This window comes from Corvus hawaiiensis, chromosome Z (assembly GCF_020740725.1).
Source record: "Corvus hawaiiensis isolate bCorHaw1 chromosome Z, bCorHaw1.pri.cur, whole genome shotgun sequence".
Lineage (NCBI taxonomy): Eukaryota > Metazoa > Chordata > Aves > Passeriformes > Corvidae > Corvus > Corvus hawaiiensis.
The window spans coordinates 65,752,963-65,767,146 of NC_063255.1; the positions used below are offsets into that span (position 1 = coordinate 65,752,963).

At 41.2% G+C, this 14,184-nt stretch overlaps 1 protein-coding gene across 5 annotated transcripts; it reads left to right on the forward strand.

The window, feature by feature from the left end:
- Positions 1-282: 282 nt before the first annotated feature.
- On the forward strand, positions 283-13,279 carry AK3 (adenylate kinase 3). 5 transcript variants are annotated; one of them, XM_048290907.1, is made up of 7 exons: positions 283-472; positions 907-1,179; positions 5,383-5,502; positions 8,357-8,529; positions 9,978-10,025; positions 10,167-10,285; positions 11,660-13,279. In XM_048290907.1, exons 2-7 carry the CDS (start codon positions 1,032-1,034, stop codon positions 11,781-11,783), a joined length of 732 nt encoding a protein of 243 aa, XP_048146864.1. In that variant the 5' UTR covers positions 283-472; positions 907-1,031; the 3' UTR covers positions 11,784-13,279. The 5 variants fall into 5 exon arrangements, with proteins under 5 accessions (XP_048146864.1, XP_048146866.1, XP_048146865.1 ...); XM_048290908.1 differs by lacking the exon at positions 283-472 and adding an exon at positions 486-561; XM_048290910.1 differs by lacking the exon at positions 283-472 and adding an exon at positions 2,667-2,809 and having other exon boundaries at positions 1,105-1,179.
- Positions 13,280-14,184: the final 905 nt, after the last annotated feature.

Genomic DNA, 14,184 nt, shown 5'->3' on the forward strand with positions numbered 1-14,184 from the left:
CTCACTTTTTCTCTGTGGCCCTTCTGGTACAGTGGTTGAGATGCATCAGCGTCTCCAGAACCTTTAGGAGGAAGGCTCACTTCTCCTTCTGTGGACACGACAGTGAACACTCAGAAAATGGGACAATCTTCTATTTCGGCCAAAACATTGTGTTCTGCTGTAGCTGAGAATCACTGAATCGTATCTGTGGGAAAGGACCTCTGGGTGTTTGGAAGAACAGTACTCAGAACAAGGACAACCTGCAGCCGTTCGCATTCAAGTATCTTAAACAAAACTCAGGCACAGCTCGTTACGAAAGCAGCTGCCTGCTGCCAGGCAGTGAGAGCTTGTTTGTGAGAGATCAGCAAGAGCAGGGCTGCTGCATGGGGGTGGATGAGCTCAGCAAAGTCAGCCACAGCCTCAGGGCACCTGGGCAGGGCAGTGGCAGCAATGGGACGTGTCAGTAGTCAAGCCGTCATCAGGTGACAGCCAGGTAAGGAGCCATGTCCCAGCTCGGTTTGGGAAATAGCTGTGATAGTTCAGGGAAGTGGTGGAGTCACCATTCCTGGGGATATTTAAAAGGTGGACTTGTATCAATTTGTGGCATGATTTAGGGGTGGACTGGCAAAGTTGGATTACGTATTCGGCTCGGTGACACTCAAGGTCTTTTTCAAACTAAGCGATTCTGTGACTGAGGGGGCGGCAGGGGCTGACGGCTCGGGGAGCAGCCAAAACGGGCCTCCTGGGCAGAGGGGTGTGGGGCAGCTGGTCAGGGCCGGTTTGAACAGTGATGCCTGAACGCGGTCTGATGCGACGTTCTGAGATGCAATTTGCTCTAGTTATCTTTTTATTATCATTATTCATTTATCCCTCCCTCCTCCCGTGCATTTACGTAAAGGATCTTTCCTTCCTGCCTCTGATTGACAGCCGGAGAAGCTGCCACTGCCTTTCCCTGGGAGGACCGGCCGGGGCTCCCCGCCGATGCGAGGCGGCGCTCCCCGGGAAGGCGGCGCTCCTCCCGCGGCAGGAGGGGCAGGAGCAGCGGGAGCAGCATGGTGGTGCCGCCGCTGCTGCGCGCCGTCATCATGGGGCCGCCGGGCTCCGGGAAAGGCACCGTCTCCGCTCGGATTATCAAGCACTTCGGCATGAAGCACCTCTCCAGCGGCGACCTGCTGAGGGACAACATGCAGAAGAAGACAGGTGGGAATGGGGACGGGGGTGCGGATGTGTGCGTGGCGACGACGACCCCTGTTCCCGTCCCCGCCCCGCGAGAACGGTCCCCACGCAGCCCGGCGGGAGCTCCCGCGGGACACAGCCCCGCTCCGGGGAAGGGACACACGCTCCTGCCCCCAACCCCTCCTTCCCTCCCTTCGCCCTCCAAGAAGAGAGGGCGCTTCTTTGAGGGGGTTTGCTGCTTCCCAGTCCCACCTCTGTGTGCCCCTCCCACGCAGACAGAGGTTGGATATCTTCAGAGAGCTCTTCGGGAGTCCAGAGGCCACTGAAGTGGGCCTCATATCTGCAGCCGTGGATCCTCCACGAGCTGTCACTTGCCAGCCTCTTCAGGAAAAAGGTGAACGGGGTTATCTGGAGTTATCCCATTATTCGTGTTTTGTTACACCTAATTTTTTCCTTGTCTTGGTACTTTTTGTAAGCACCCAGTGGTTTTTGTAGGTGTTTCTAGTAGCTCTGATAGTTTCTTATGGTTTTTCCAGCTGGAAGCATCTTAAAAGGGAAAAATATTCATATTTTTTAACAGGCAGGGCAAGAGGAGGGGTTTTGGACAATCAGATCTTTTCAGGTATTCATTTGATGGCTAGAAGTAGAGGCACTTAGAATTGTTAATTGTTAATTCCAAAATTAGGCCTAGTCCTGAGCTGGTAGGCATAACATAGTGGTGCTTTCAAAAAAAACAATGGGCAAAATTTTCAAACTGCATAGCTTAAAAAATTATTATTGTCTTACCAGTTCATATCATGCTTAGGTTTCAGCGTGGTCTGTGCTTACATACAGTGGTGCTTATACTAGGTAAAGATATTAATTATTTTTGCTGTATAGTCCTAGCTTGTCCTCTAGCCTCAGATGAGATGCCACAGTCCCTCTCTCTGGTGGATTTTTGCAATGATGGAAGGTTCCCTTCTGACTTCCACATCTGCTTTTCTATGTGGTGGGGTGAAAAACCTTGTAAGAGCCATCTCAGGCTGCACGTGATGAAGTGAGAGTGTTATTATTTCCAGCAACTTCAAGCTGTAAAGTTCTACAATCACTTGTATCACGGTAGTATTATGCTTAGGTAACTGGCAGTCTTAGTTTTGGAATACTCATAAGCATGTTTGAAGGTGAAAATTTATTTCTATTTTGAAATCAATTGTTACATGATTTGCATCTGTCTTCACAGAAATTCTGTTTATTCAGTAAGGATAATGACTTTGGTACAGTGACTGACTTTACTGTAGTTGATATCCGTAAGTTAAGAATTTGCTAGGAGCACACCTGCACAGACATATCTGATCATATTCATGCTATTTCTATTTGGTTGCACAATCATAAGTTTTTATTTGCAGGGGGTCACAAAACTTCTGTTATGAACTTTCAGTGTAGGACCTAGTGGACAGCCATTCCAAAAAATGAAGGAAATATGTTATTTTACCAAGTGCTTTGAGGTTTTCAATGTTTGCTAAATACTTTAGGTTTTGTGCAAGACCATAGAGCACCAGAACCAAGCTGAAGGTTGTGTAAGAAGAGGAAATTGCAAGTGGAAATATCATACTGCTTGAATTGAGAAAGGAGCCTGAAGTGATGGAGAGAGAAGTGATTACACAAAGAATTCTAGGCGGGTTGGATAGATGAAAGACTGTGAAGGAGAGCAAAGGTGTGAAATGGAAGTTTAGCAGCCACATTAAAATGCAGACTATGAGGAAAGAAGTCAGTGGATGGTTTAGAGGTGAAGTTTGCTCTAAATTAGCTAGAGCAGAATTTACCAGAATCTCCTATAGAGTTTCTTGCTCAAGTAAACCCAGATGAAACTATTGCAATTTCATTGAAAATCAGTCACTAGTTGCAAAAATGTTTTCCAGAGGGTTGAGAAGATGTATGAGGTAGCAGGACGAGGTAGTACACTGGAAACAGGAGAACAACTGAGAGGAAACTCAGAGAGCCTTGATAAGTTCAGTCAAGGCAAAGATTCATGAGTTTTGATCACAATAGAAGTGTCCTGCAATTTCCAAGTCTTTGGGAAATGTGTTACACTAAGATGGGCAGTTAAAGCCCTTGGAAAATTAGATATGGTTAATAGTAGTTATACAGTGCAAATTTTGCATTTGCTGTCTTGTGAAAATGTTGAAAAGTCCTGTTGAAAATTTGCAGTTATTATCATGTTCTACGGGAGAGTGGAGAGTCTGTGACCACCTCTCTAATGCTAAGGTAATTATTGTCTGATTATGGCTAGAGCTTATTTGCTGTAATATGGTTAGAACGTGCCAATCTTCAGTAAAACCGTAGAACATGGATACCTGTCATCACCTGGAAAGGAAAGAAATCTGTATTACCTGTAATTCTGAAGACTACCATGCCCGTGGTGGTTTCAGACCCAACCTGAAAAAACCCAGAACTAAATAAAACCTACACAAAACCCCATGAAATCCCACTCCCAACAGCAGGGGTGAAAAAAAGTTATGGTCTAGTATACCAGCCTTTTGTCCTTATATATGACTATTTGGGTACAGTTGTGCCTATTTTTTTCCTTCTGTAATTGTGACTTTCTAACTGACCTGAGTTCTGCAGAGAGGGCCAAAAGTCAGCATTTTTCAAGCTCTGCTGGTCTAAAAATAGTTTGCCATATTCTAAACCTCTCTGAGCCCAGAAACCCATGAATCTTTCCAAAGAAAGTTAGAATCGTTCCCTGTGAACCTTGCCTGGTGCAGGTTTTTAGATCATTGTGGCTAGCATCAAGTACACATTAAACTATCTAGATGTGATTTATTCCTCCTCCCAACCTACTTTTGCAGGGTACATGGTTCAAAGCACAGTAGAATAATAGAAAAGGTATGAAGAAGAGAGGTAGCGAGAAGAAGAGACACCTTGTAACCAGGCAGATGGTCACCTTCTTTCCAGTTTGTGATGTGCTGGAGGACTCAGACACCACTGACTGACTCTTTTCCACATAGTGAGCATTATTTGAAGTCTGGCCAAGGTGCATAGTGCCTATTTCTAAATGGTCTTTGTACTTTTCAAAGCCTGACTACAGATGTGAACAGGCAGCAAGGGGAAATTGCTCCTTTAGTGCCTTTTTTTTTTTCTCATCACCAAAGCTATTGTTTGAGGACAAGTATTGCTTTTCAGTTGCCTCATCTGAGGAAGGGCCTCTGTCCTGTTGCACATTCAGTGCACTGAGTGATGGGACTGACATTTGTCATTGCTTTCTGCTGAAAGTGGTCATATCTTGTGTGGATGTGCCAGCCCACCCCATTTTCTCTTCTGTTTAGTTTTCTGTAACTAGATCTGAACTGACTGCAAGTAAAGGCTTCTGCAGATTCACAACGAAACCAGTCTAGCTGCTCTTCTGGGTGACTTAACATAACTGGGTAATTGTTTTATAAATGGAAGATACGGAAACTTTGTTCCTAGGACATAACCCAGGCAACTGAATTTCTTCCTGGCTATACCCATGATTTGGGTGAACTACAGCACGCTACTGCCTGCCATATAGTAGTGTTGCGTGATATCTGGAACTATGATGCATAGATGGAATTTTTCTGAGCCAGTGGGATAAATGACTGGTACGAAAGGTTAGGCAGTTCAATGGGAAAATACTAGTGTCTGTGTGTTCCCATAAATAGTGTACAATATCTATAAACATCCTCTTGTAACTCTAGTAATCATAAAAATACATATCTGGCAAGTGTGCCCCACTGCAGACTGCTTTCTTAAATGCCAAAGGCATTTATCTTTGTAATGAAGCCTAAGCATAAGTTAGAAACTAGCCACTAAGCTGAGAAAATAACTTTATTTTCAGAAGTCTGAGGGCTGATATCTTAATCAATTTCTATTCTCTATATTTCCTATTTTGAAGATTCGTGCCTAATGGCCTCTCCTCATTTTAGTTTTTGGAACTTAATATTATGAATACATACTAGTAAACTTACTCAGAGGATGTGAGGATAGAGGTGTGGTTTGTCCTGTTACGGTCTGTGAAACTGTAGATGGATCAAATTAATCTGATAAATATTTGCATGGTCAGATCCTAGCTGATTGTCCATTTTTTTAAGACAGGCAAGCACGCTGTCTGTCTTCTTTACAACTTCTCTGTGTCATCCTGATCAAAACAACTTTTTTGCAGGCTTGTGGGATTTTTTTCACTTGCTGGGGGTCAGAGATAGTGTAATGCAACTTCTCTTACTTTCGCAGAAGTTGGAATCCTTGCCAAGTCCTACATTGATCAAGGGCAGCTTATTCCAGATGACATCATGACACAACTAATGCTGAATGAGCTAAAAGGTCTAGACCGGTACAACTGGTTATTGGATGGTAAGTTAGCATGCTGGATGTCACTACATGTGGAGAGAAAATCTGCTCTGGAAGACTTGGAACTGCTTTGGTTGCTTGCTGCCAGCTTGTTGTAAAACTTTCAGCAGATAGTCTGCCCCAGTTTCTTTGGCTGAAATATACTTTGGGTGCATCCTGCCTTCAGAACATTACAGGGATATTTAACTCATGTTGAAAAGGATAGTTCAACACCTCAGTAAAATTTCTGGCAATTCTGGTATTTTTAATGATAATTTGTATGGTATTTCCCCTTTGAAATATGCATTGAGAAGTTTATTTTTTAAAGACTTTTCTTATTAAAGTCCTTAGGAAACGGAAAATTTTTGAAGGATGGGGCTTTGGAATTATTTAAATAGGAAGGTAGGCATGTGATGCAGTAACAGGGTAAGTATGGAAACGTACTGCAGCAGTGTGGAGTGTAATAAAAACCATTGCTCAAATGCCCTAAAAGGTGTCCTTCATTTGCTGTTTGATTCTGTTCTCCAGAGTGAACTGTTTCACAGTTCTGCAGTGTAAGATCATTGTTTCAGCATTCACAGTTAGAGAGAAAACGCATTTGCTGCTGTCTTCATGAACTGGATGGCTCTTGTTATTCCAGCCCATGGGACTACAGTTGGATGCATACCACAGAAATAGCGTCTAGGTTGGATGCGTGTTTCGTCAGACTCTAGTCCCAACCTGTCTCAGTAGTTAAAACTAGAAAGTTATTGGTGAGGCATTTTTATTTAGAGGGAGTGAAAAGTCCACAGTGATCTCTGTCCCTTAGGGCTTTATTATAGTTGCTCCTACATAGAGTGATCTGTTCTGGTGGCTTTCGTCACAGTTGGGTTCCTCCCTGAGATAAAGGCTTCATTCCCACAGTGAACAGCACAATGAAACCTAAACAATAAAGCAACAAACTGCAGATACTGCTTTTTTTTTTCTTTAGTTCCAGGTCCAACGTACACATAGTTCCAGTCTTATGGATCTGGATGTGCAGCAGTACAGCTGTGCCCACTGGCACCTCTCAGCAGGATGATTGTGTTGAGACCATACGAGAATAGATCAATTTCTGTTGCATGTTAACATGCTCCTGCCTTTAAACTTTTGGAGCAGAAATTTTGTCTGCATCAGCATTTGTAATGAGACGCAGTGAATTGCACTGGGGATAGCTCTGGCATAATGGACTTTGCAGGAACAACACTGTTCTGTTGAAATATGTTAACCTGAAATCTTTTGTTTGGTAACTGCAATGCAGAACAAATAGATGGGGTCAGCTAGCTCAATTCTGAACTGCTTGTATGTTCACTTAGCCAAATACCTGTTTACTGCCTTAGGATAGGTTGGTGGCTTCTAGAGTCATAGCAGACATAGCAGTCTTAGCTGTATGTATCTGTGGGTATAATCTATTTAGATTTATGTGCTGTATAATTTAGGGCACTTTTCTCTGTGTTCCTGGAATTTTCATAATTCAACACATCTTGCAGATCTTTCTCTGTATTGAGAAAACACTGTATGTAGAAAATGCTGGTTCAATTTCAATGAAATGCTTTTGTAAAGACACTTCAATTCGTTGAGGAATTTTCTCATTATTCAGTCCCAAAGCAAACTCATTTTGCAGCTGCATAACTTAGAAGTGTGGTGGCTGCTAATAGTAAGAAAGAATTGCAGTTCTTGAATAGCAAGCGTGGTGGCTTGCTAATAGTAACAGTGTTCAAAAGCAGTGTTGAAGACCTGCCTCTTCCTCTGCTCTTAACATTTAGAAGCACTTCCATGAGATAATGTGAATGTGTGAGAAATAGGATGAGGGCAGCTCATGGCTGTGATGCAAACCAGGTGCAAGAGACTTAACGCACAAGCAAGCACTTGGTCTGAGTTTATTAACTGTCTTTTTTTAACACTTTTCCTTACTCATGCACTGGACAGATCAACCAATGTTATGCAAGTGTTTTTTAAGTTTGTACATATTGGTACTTGCCTTTATGCAGAAGTTTACTTGTACAGCATGATGCAAATTACAAGCTACTGAAGAACATTGAAACTATGCTAGAGCTTTCTGAGGAGAGGCATTGCTCCAGTGAATATAGGATGCAATAGCATGTTCTGCAGGAGCTTTGACCGCTGAAGGTCTTGTGCTCAATTTTTCATTTTAAATTCTTTGTGGAGACTTTGGCTTTCTTGTTTTGTTCCCACTACACCCCTCCTAAGTTCAAGCCATAGAGTAGGGAGCCACAGAGTTCATGGGGCAAAATGCAGCATCTTTAAAGTGAAGAGACAGGTTCCTAATCAGCCTGAGTATTCTCACAGTCATCATATCTGAGAACAGTTTGATATACTAAAACTTTTAGAACCCTTCTAAGTCCTGGACTGCCTCTGGTAAATACATTTTGTTTACTGTGACTGAATAGAAGGGGTTTGTAATGGCCACCACCTTAACCCAGACCCACACAGCTATGAAAGTAAGAGACGTCACAAATGTTTCTAGGTTGTTCAGACTTCTGAGTGAAACTTTTCACTGGAGCCTTTATTATTCTAAATGTGTACACAGTGCTTTTATGCAGTGTAGTGGTATGTGGTACATATGAATATGGGGTCTTTCTGCAATTATTGTTGCACTTTTGTGAAGATGATTAACTGAAATGAAGAAATGAAAGCTGGGAGACATTTAACAACTTTAAATGCCATGACACACTGAAAAATATTGGAAAATCTGATGTCTCTTCAGTCTTTATACAATATGACAATGATTCTGGGGTTTTTTTTTCTGTCTAACAATTATTTTCTCTAATGACTCAACCAAGTAATTTTTGCTATAACTCTCCTTTTGGAATTTTATGAAGTTGTTTCTTTTAAAAAGGTTTCCCCAGAACAGTTGCTCAGGCAGAAGCCCTTGACAAAGAATGTCACATAGATACTGTGATTGACCTAGATGTGCCATTTGAGACCATAAAGTGTCGGCTCACAGCACGCTGGATCCACCCTGCCAGTGGCAGAGTCTACAATCTTGAATTCAGTCCTCCCAAAGTGCAGGTAAGCAATATGCATTGGTGTTGGCACTAAAAAAGTGCTGCATTGCTTTTGCTAGCTGCAGTAAAATACTGTTTCAGCAGCTCAAAAGGAAAAGGCTCATTTTGTTTCTTGGGAGCACAGAATCTTTCTGATAACATGCTGCTGGTATGAGGGTAGTGACCTGGTAGAACCTCAAGCTGGTGGACAACATATTTGTCCCCTGCAGAGCAGAATGCCATGGTGTTTTGTAAGCTCTTGTTAAAGCTGTTCACTCATCTGGAATACTGTCTGCATTGCACACTGGCACAGGATCTGGGTATGGTCTAAGCCTGTTTGCAGCCTGTACAGTCCAAATTGTAGCTTTTTTTTCCCTCCTCTAGAGGAGTCATGCTTTATATATAGGAAACACCAAATCATCAGTCAGAGGAATCCACTGAATGCTTTTCCTGTGTTTATATTTAACCAGGATGGATAGTTTCAAGGGAAGAGCTGCTGTACTGCAAAACTTGATGTAGAAACTTTCAAGTCAGGGAAGGTTTTCAACAGATTTAACAGCTTATGGCTTGAGATCTCCTAAAGAGGAATTTGAAGATAAAGACTGTACATTGTTACCTTAATTTTTTTTAAGAACAAGAACTTGCTTTAGTGCAACTCAGCTTAAACTGGATTTCATCTTTAAGTCCAAATAACTTAGCGGTTGTGGCATCGCATTTCACCTGGAAGCTCTATTAAGTAACATCAGAAGCACAGCAGGCCCTGTAGTTTTTGGATTTCAGTGTTGCAGGAAAAGAGGCGAATATTGAAATACCAGGTAAGCACTGGAAGTGCGCAACTGAAAAATTGTCTTTGTTTTGTCTAAAACAAAGTGTTTAAAATCATGGTTATTTTCAATTGTGGAAGAGCACAGGCAAGATGGAACGAAGAATTATCAGACTTATCAAAGAGAAGGCTTCAGCTGCCAGAGCTTTGCTACTGGGAACTGCTTTATCTTTCACTAATTAGCAGGCTTACCACAACACAGTGGACTGCAATATTTAAGTGAAAACATGAAATAGAGCTAAACAGGTGAAATATGGTTGTCTCTTTTGTCTTAATAGACCTGCAAAATGTTTACTTAGTAGGAACAAAAGTTCACACATTAGGTCCCTACCTCTGTAGGGAAAGCTCAAGCTGACTCTTACGCAATTTTTTTGTACAGCTGTTGCTAAATGATAACTCTTCCATTTCGCAACTTAAAATCAAAGGCCATTAACTCCTTTGCCCATTTTAGTATTGTCAAATGAAGGTCCAGTTGGTCTCTTATCGCCTGTTATACAGGAATGTATTGCCAACAATATTGTTTTCCCTTGTACATGAGGGTTTTTTCTACATATTCCCCATATTCTATGAATGCTCCAGAGGACAAATTAGCCACATTACTTATGATCTAATGGTCATTGGCAATACTGAGAAAATATTTTTAACTACAGACTGTTTTACCGGAAAGTCAAGAACTTACATTCAAGATAAGAACACAGGTAGGAGCCTATCTCTTTATAAGCAGAAATCTACACCCTGATTAAGTGGAAATTGATCATAATTTAAATAGAAAATCACACAAAACATGCTTAAACAGAAGTAAAAAATACACTCCAGTGTTTGTTTTTAACCATGATTAGGGCATTGATGACGTTACTGGGGAGCCACTTGTTCAGCGCGATGATGACAAGCCAGAGACTGTCAGCAAGAGGCTGCAGGCTTATGATGCACAAACAAAACCTGTTCTAGAATATTATCGGTAAGTAGTAAAATCTGTTCTTCCACATTCTAAAATATTATTGTGCATTAGCACAGTGAGGAACAGATCTCTCCAGTTACAGAATATATTATACCACAACAGTGAGCATGGTGTGAGTAGCTGTGTAGCTTTCATTAACTCAGTAAGAAATCAGCTCAGTAGAATGAGTATGGTTTTCCACCATTACGAGACCTTCTGGACCCTGTGTGGTAAAATAGCCTGTTACTGCAGCCAGCCATATTTAGCTTTATAAAAAATGCTATGCATTGTTCAATACATCATAGCACTGTTCTGACCAACAACAGCTCTGGTGGGAAGGTAACAGAGACAGTTCCTTTTTTTTGGCAAGAATTTACAGTATTTTGTTTTTTGGATGTGTAAGTAGAAGCCCTACTAACAAGTGCAAGGGGTCAAGAAGTGATACACAAATGGAGAAGCTGTAAATGAGGATTTAAATGTGGCTGTTCTAAGAACAGGACTGTGATTGGACCCAGCTAGCAAGACTCTTCAGGAATAAGCAGCTAATTCAGAATTATCATTTGCATTGTGGAGTGACAACAAATTACTAGTTTTTTTAAGACTCAAAATTATACACCATGGTTCTCTTAAGGTAAAGCTGCAAGTATCACACTGCTAATATACAGATATTAGTAGGTCACCATGTAGAGCTTTAATTTTACCTTGCCTAGACAAAGAAATCAGACTCTGACAATCAATGAAGTGACCACCCTTTCTGTATTTCCATATTCACCACTCTTCATTGTATTCTTCCAGGACTGTTGAGCAGAAAACTAGAAGCTTCATCTTTGGTGTGGTCAGGTTTTAAAGAAGTTTTTCTAGATTGACAACAATATTCTTAATTTTTGTTAGATTTCTGAGGTGAAAATGCCTCAGAGCACCACAGCAAGATAGAGGCCTAAGCTGCTGTTATTACTGATAATAACATACTTGACAGAAAAAAACAAGCTCCTACAACTAATTCAGAATAACTTACATGTGCCTGGTTATCTTGCTTGTCCTGATGCATATTCCTTGATCCATGAGGTGCAACTTTACAACACCTGGGTTAGTCACAGTCATCTGGATGACAGCTGTACACCACGTGCTATGTGATAACATTGCTACTTATCTTTACCCTACTTGTGATTAAGTGCTCTGCAGACAGACATCAGTTTTATGTTCTGATGTGGCCAAGAGCCAGCTGTTTGAGTAACAGAGTAATGAATGTCCAGCCTGCATTTCCAATGCCACAGCCGTTCTTGATGTTACACCACATGCATATTTTCACACTCCTGCCAGGGTAATCTTCAAGTGAGGTGGAGGAACAATCAAACAATTTGACAACTGTAATATTTTCTTCTTTTTCTTCCTTAGGAAAAAAGGGTTATTGAAATCCTTTTCTGGAACAGAAACCAATAAGATCTGGCCACATATCTATGCTTTCCTTCAAACCAGGTTGCCAGATGTGAGCCAGAAAGATGCTGCCATTCCCAGGTGAAAATAGGTCAAACTTCTGCTCACCTGTCATAGCTCACTACTGATTACATGAGACTCAGCAATCAAGAATTTGCCCACGTAGTTACCAGACTCATCAATAATTAAAGTCCAATGTTGTCCTTAACTTACATTATGGTAAAATTTTGTTGCCTGTGGTTATCACTTTAATGCTGTATTTTTTTATATTAAATATACCTAATTTTAAAAATACAATAACTGTCTTTAACAAAACCAGGTACTCTTGTGTCTCTTATTTGGAAAATACATTTGCAAATACTGACTGGTGAAGGAAACACATTTCAGAATACAGCTTAATTAGAAAGCACATAGACTATTTCCTCAGTCAGTAAATTAAGCAATGATAAGGACATGAAAGCACATTTCTTGAACATGTGCCTAAGCTGGAGCTAGCCAGAAGCTGTGAAGAACCATGACCACTGGTCTGCAAAAAGCCATTTCAGACCACAGCTGGTGTGTATGGAAATTGACCTTATGGAAGAGTTAGCTTCTTATATGTTTGCTTGCACAGATGTGAGTTGATTTTGCTCACCTTAAATTACACTTAGTACCAGGGAAAATTACCTAAACAAGTATGTTTATACTTTGCCCTCAGAGCAACTATCTTGCAGGCATGGAAACAGAGTTTCAATGATGTGTAACATGTTTGGTAAAGCCTCTGTCTTTGTGTGACCCTGTAAGACTTTATCAGGAAAAAGACAGCAGATAACAGATTAAGTGTAATCTAGTAAACCTGTAGCTAGATGATCTTGACCAGCGAATGTGTCTTCTCTACTATCTTTGAAAACAAGTGCTCACTGATGCCAGTGCCAGGACTTCCAGTGGTCAAAATATTAACATTGGCATATTCCTGTAGCAATTTTTATTGTAGCAATTGGACTGTTTTTCATGAGATTCTTGTCTTTGACCAGCTCTTGTGTTTATTCATTAGATAACTGGAAAGACAAACTTCCACAGTCCACACTTTTTAACAGCCCAGGTACTGCAGCCATTGCTATTTTTCAGTGAATTCACCCAGCCTTTTTTTAATGTTCATCAGATTGGGAATTTTAAGAGTCAGCAAAACCTGAGGAACAAACAACTACGTCTAGGTAATGTCTGAAGTAGCTGTGTCCTAGTAATGCAGATTTCAATCTTCTTTAGCAGTGACTGTCAACAGCTACAGAGCTGGGGTGTTGACATACCTTGGACTGCATGTGCACACCCAGTTTTAGCATTATGAATACTGAGACACATTTGAGTCTAAAAAAGAGATGGTCTCTGTAGAATTTACTGTAAAGTTTTCCCATTGCTATAAATGAACAATATGAGCAGCAGCTATCACTACAGCCGGTCTTCCTTTCATCTAAAGAAACCTTGCCAAGAAGGCTGGCCACTTCTACTGTCCTCTTGAGGAAATGTTTATATATTACAGTGAGAAACCCTGACTTGCTGCTTGTATTTTTGCATTTTGATTTCAATAAAAAACAGTGAAATTTTTTTTTTTTGCCAGCATACATAAATTTCAGTGAGCCAGAAGGAGCAGGGGGAGGGAATCTCATTATTTCACACCTGCACCATCCAGTTTTATCCCCTTAGAAACTTAAAAAATAACTTCTACTGTATAACAGTTGCTAGATCAATGGCTCTACTGCTAAGGGTAGCAGTTGCAAGTCACTGTACTACATTTCCCTAAATACCCTTGCATACAACATTCAGTTAAAAAACAACCTGAAGTTACTAGTTTTCCTTTAAGTTTCTCTTAATAGTTAACTATTAAAGAGAAGGCAGTGTTTACTTATCCTTTCTGGAGTATTTGTCAAACTTAACCAGATTCAGTAGAAATTTGTGATTTTTATCTCCACTTTGCATGTGGGACAGAAGTGCTCCTTGCTCTCTTCAGTCTGTCTGCAAAAGGCAGCTAGAGAGCAGAAGTCATGTGAAAAACTACTTCTGAATGGATCTGCTATTGTGTTGGTACTAATACTCTGGTACATTCTCCAGACTTAGACTTTTCCATATCTTGGCTGTAGGCAAAGCTGAAAATTACTGGATTCTATTTCACAGAATCATAGAATCATTAAGGTTGGAAAAAACTTCCAAAATCATTGAGTTCAAACTCTGACTATCACCACCCTGTCAAATAACCCACAGCACTAGGTGCCATGTCCAGTCATTTCTTGAACACTTCCAGGGATGGTTACTCCACCACCTCCATGGGCAGCCCATTTCCAAAGCCTGACAATCCTTTCAGTGAAGAAAGACCTCCTGATGTCCAACCTGAACCTCCCCTGGCACAGCATGAGGCCATTTCTTCTTGTCCTGTCACTTGTTGCCTGGGAGAAGAGGCCAACCCCCACCTGGCTACACCTTCCTTTCAGGCAGCTGTAGAGAGTGATAAGGTG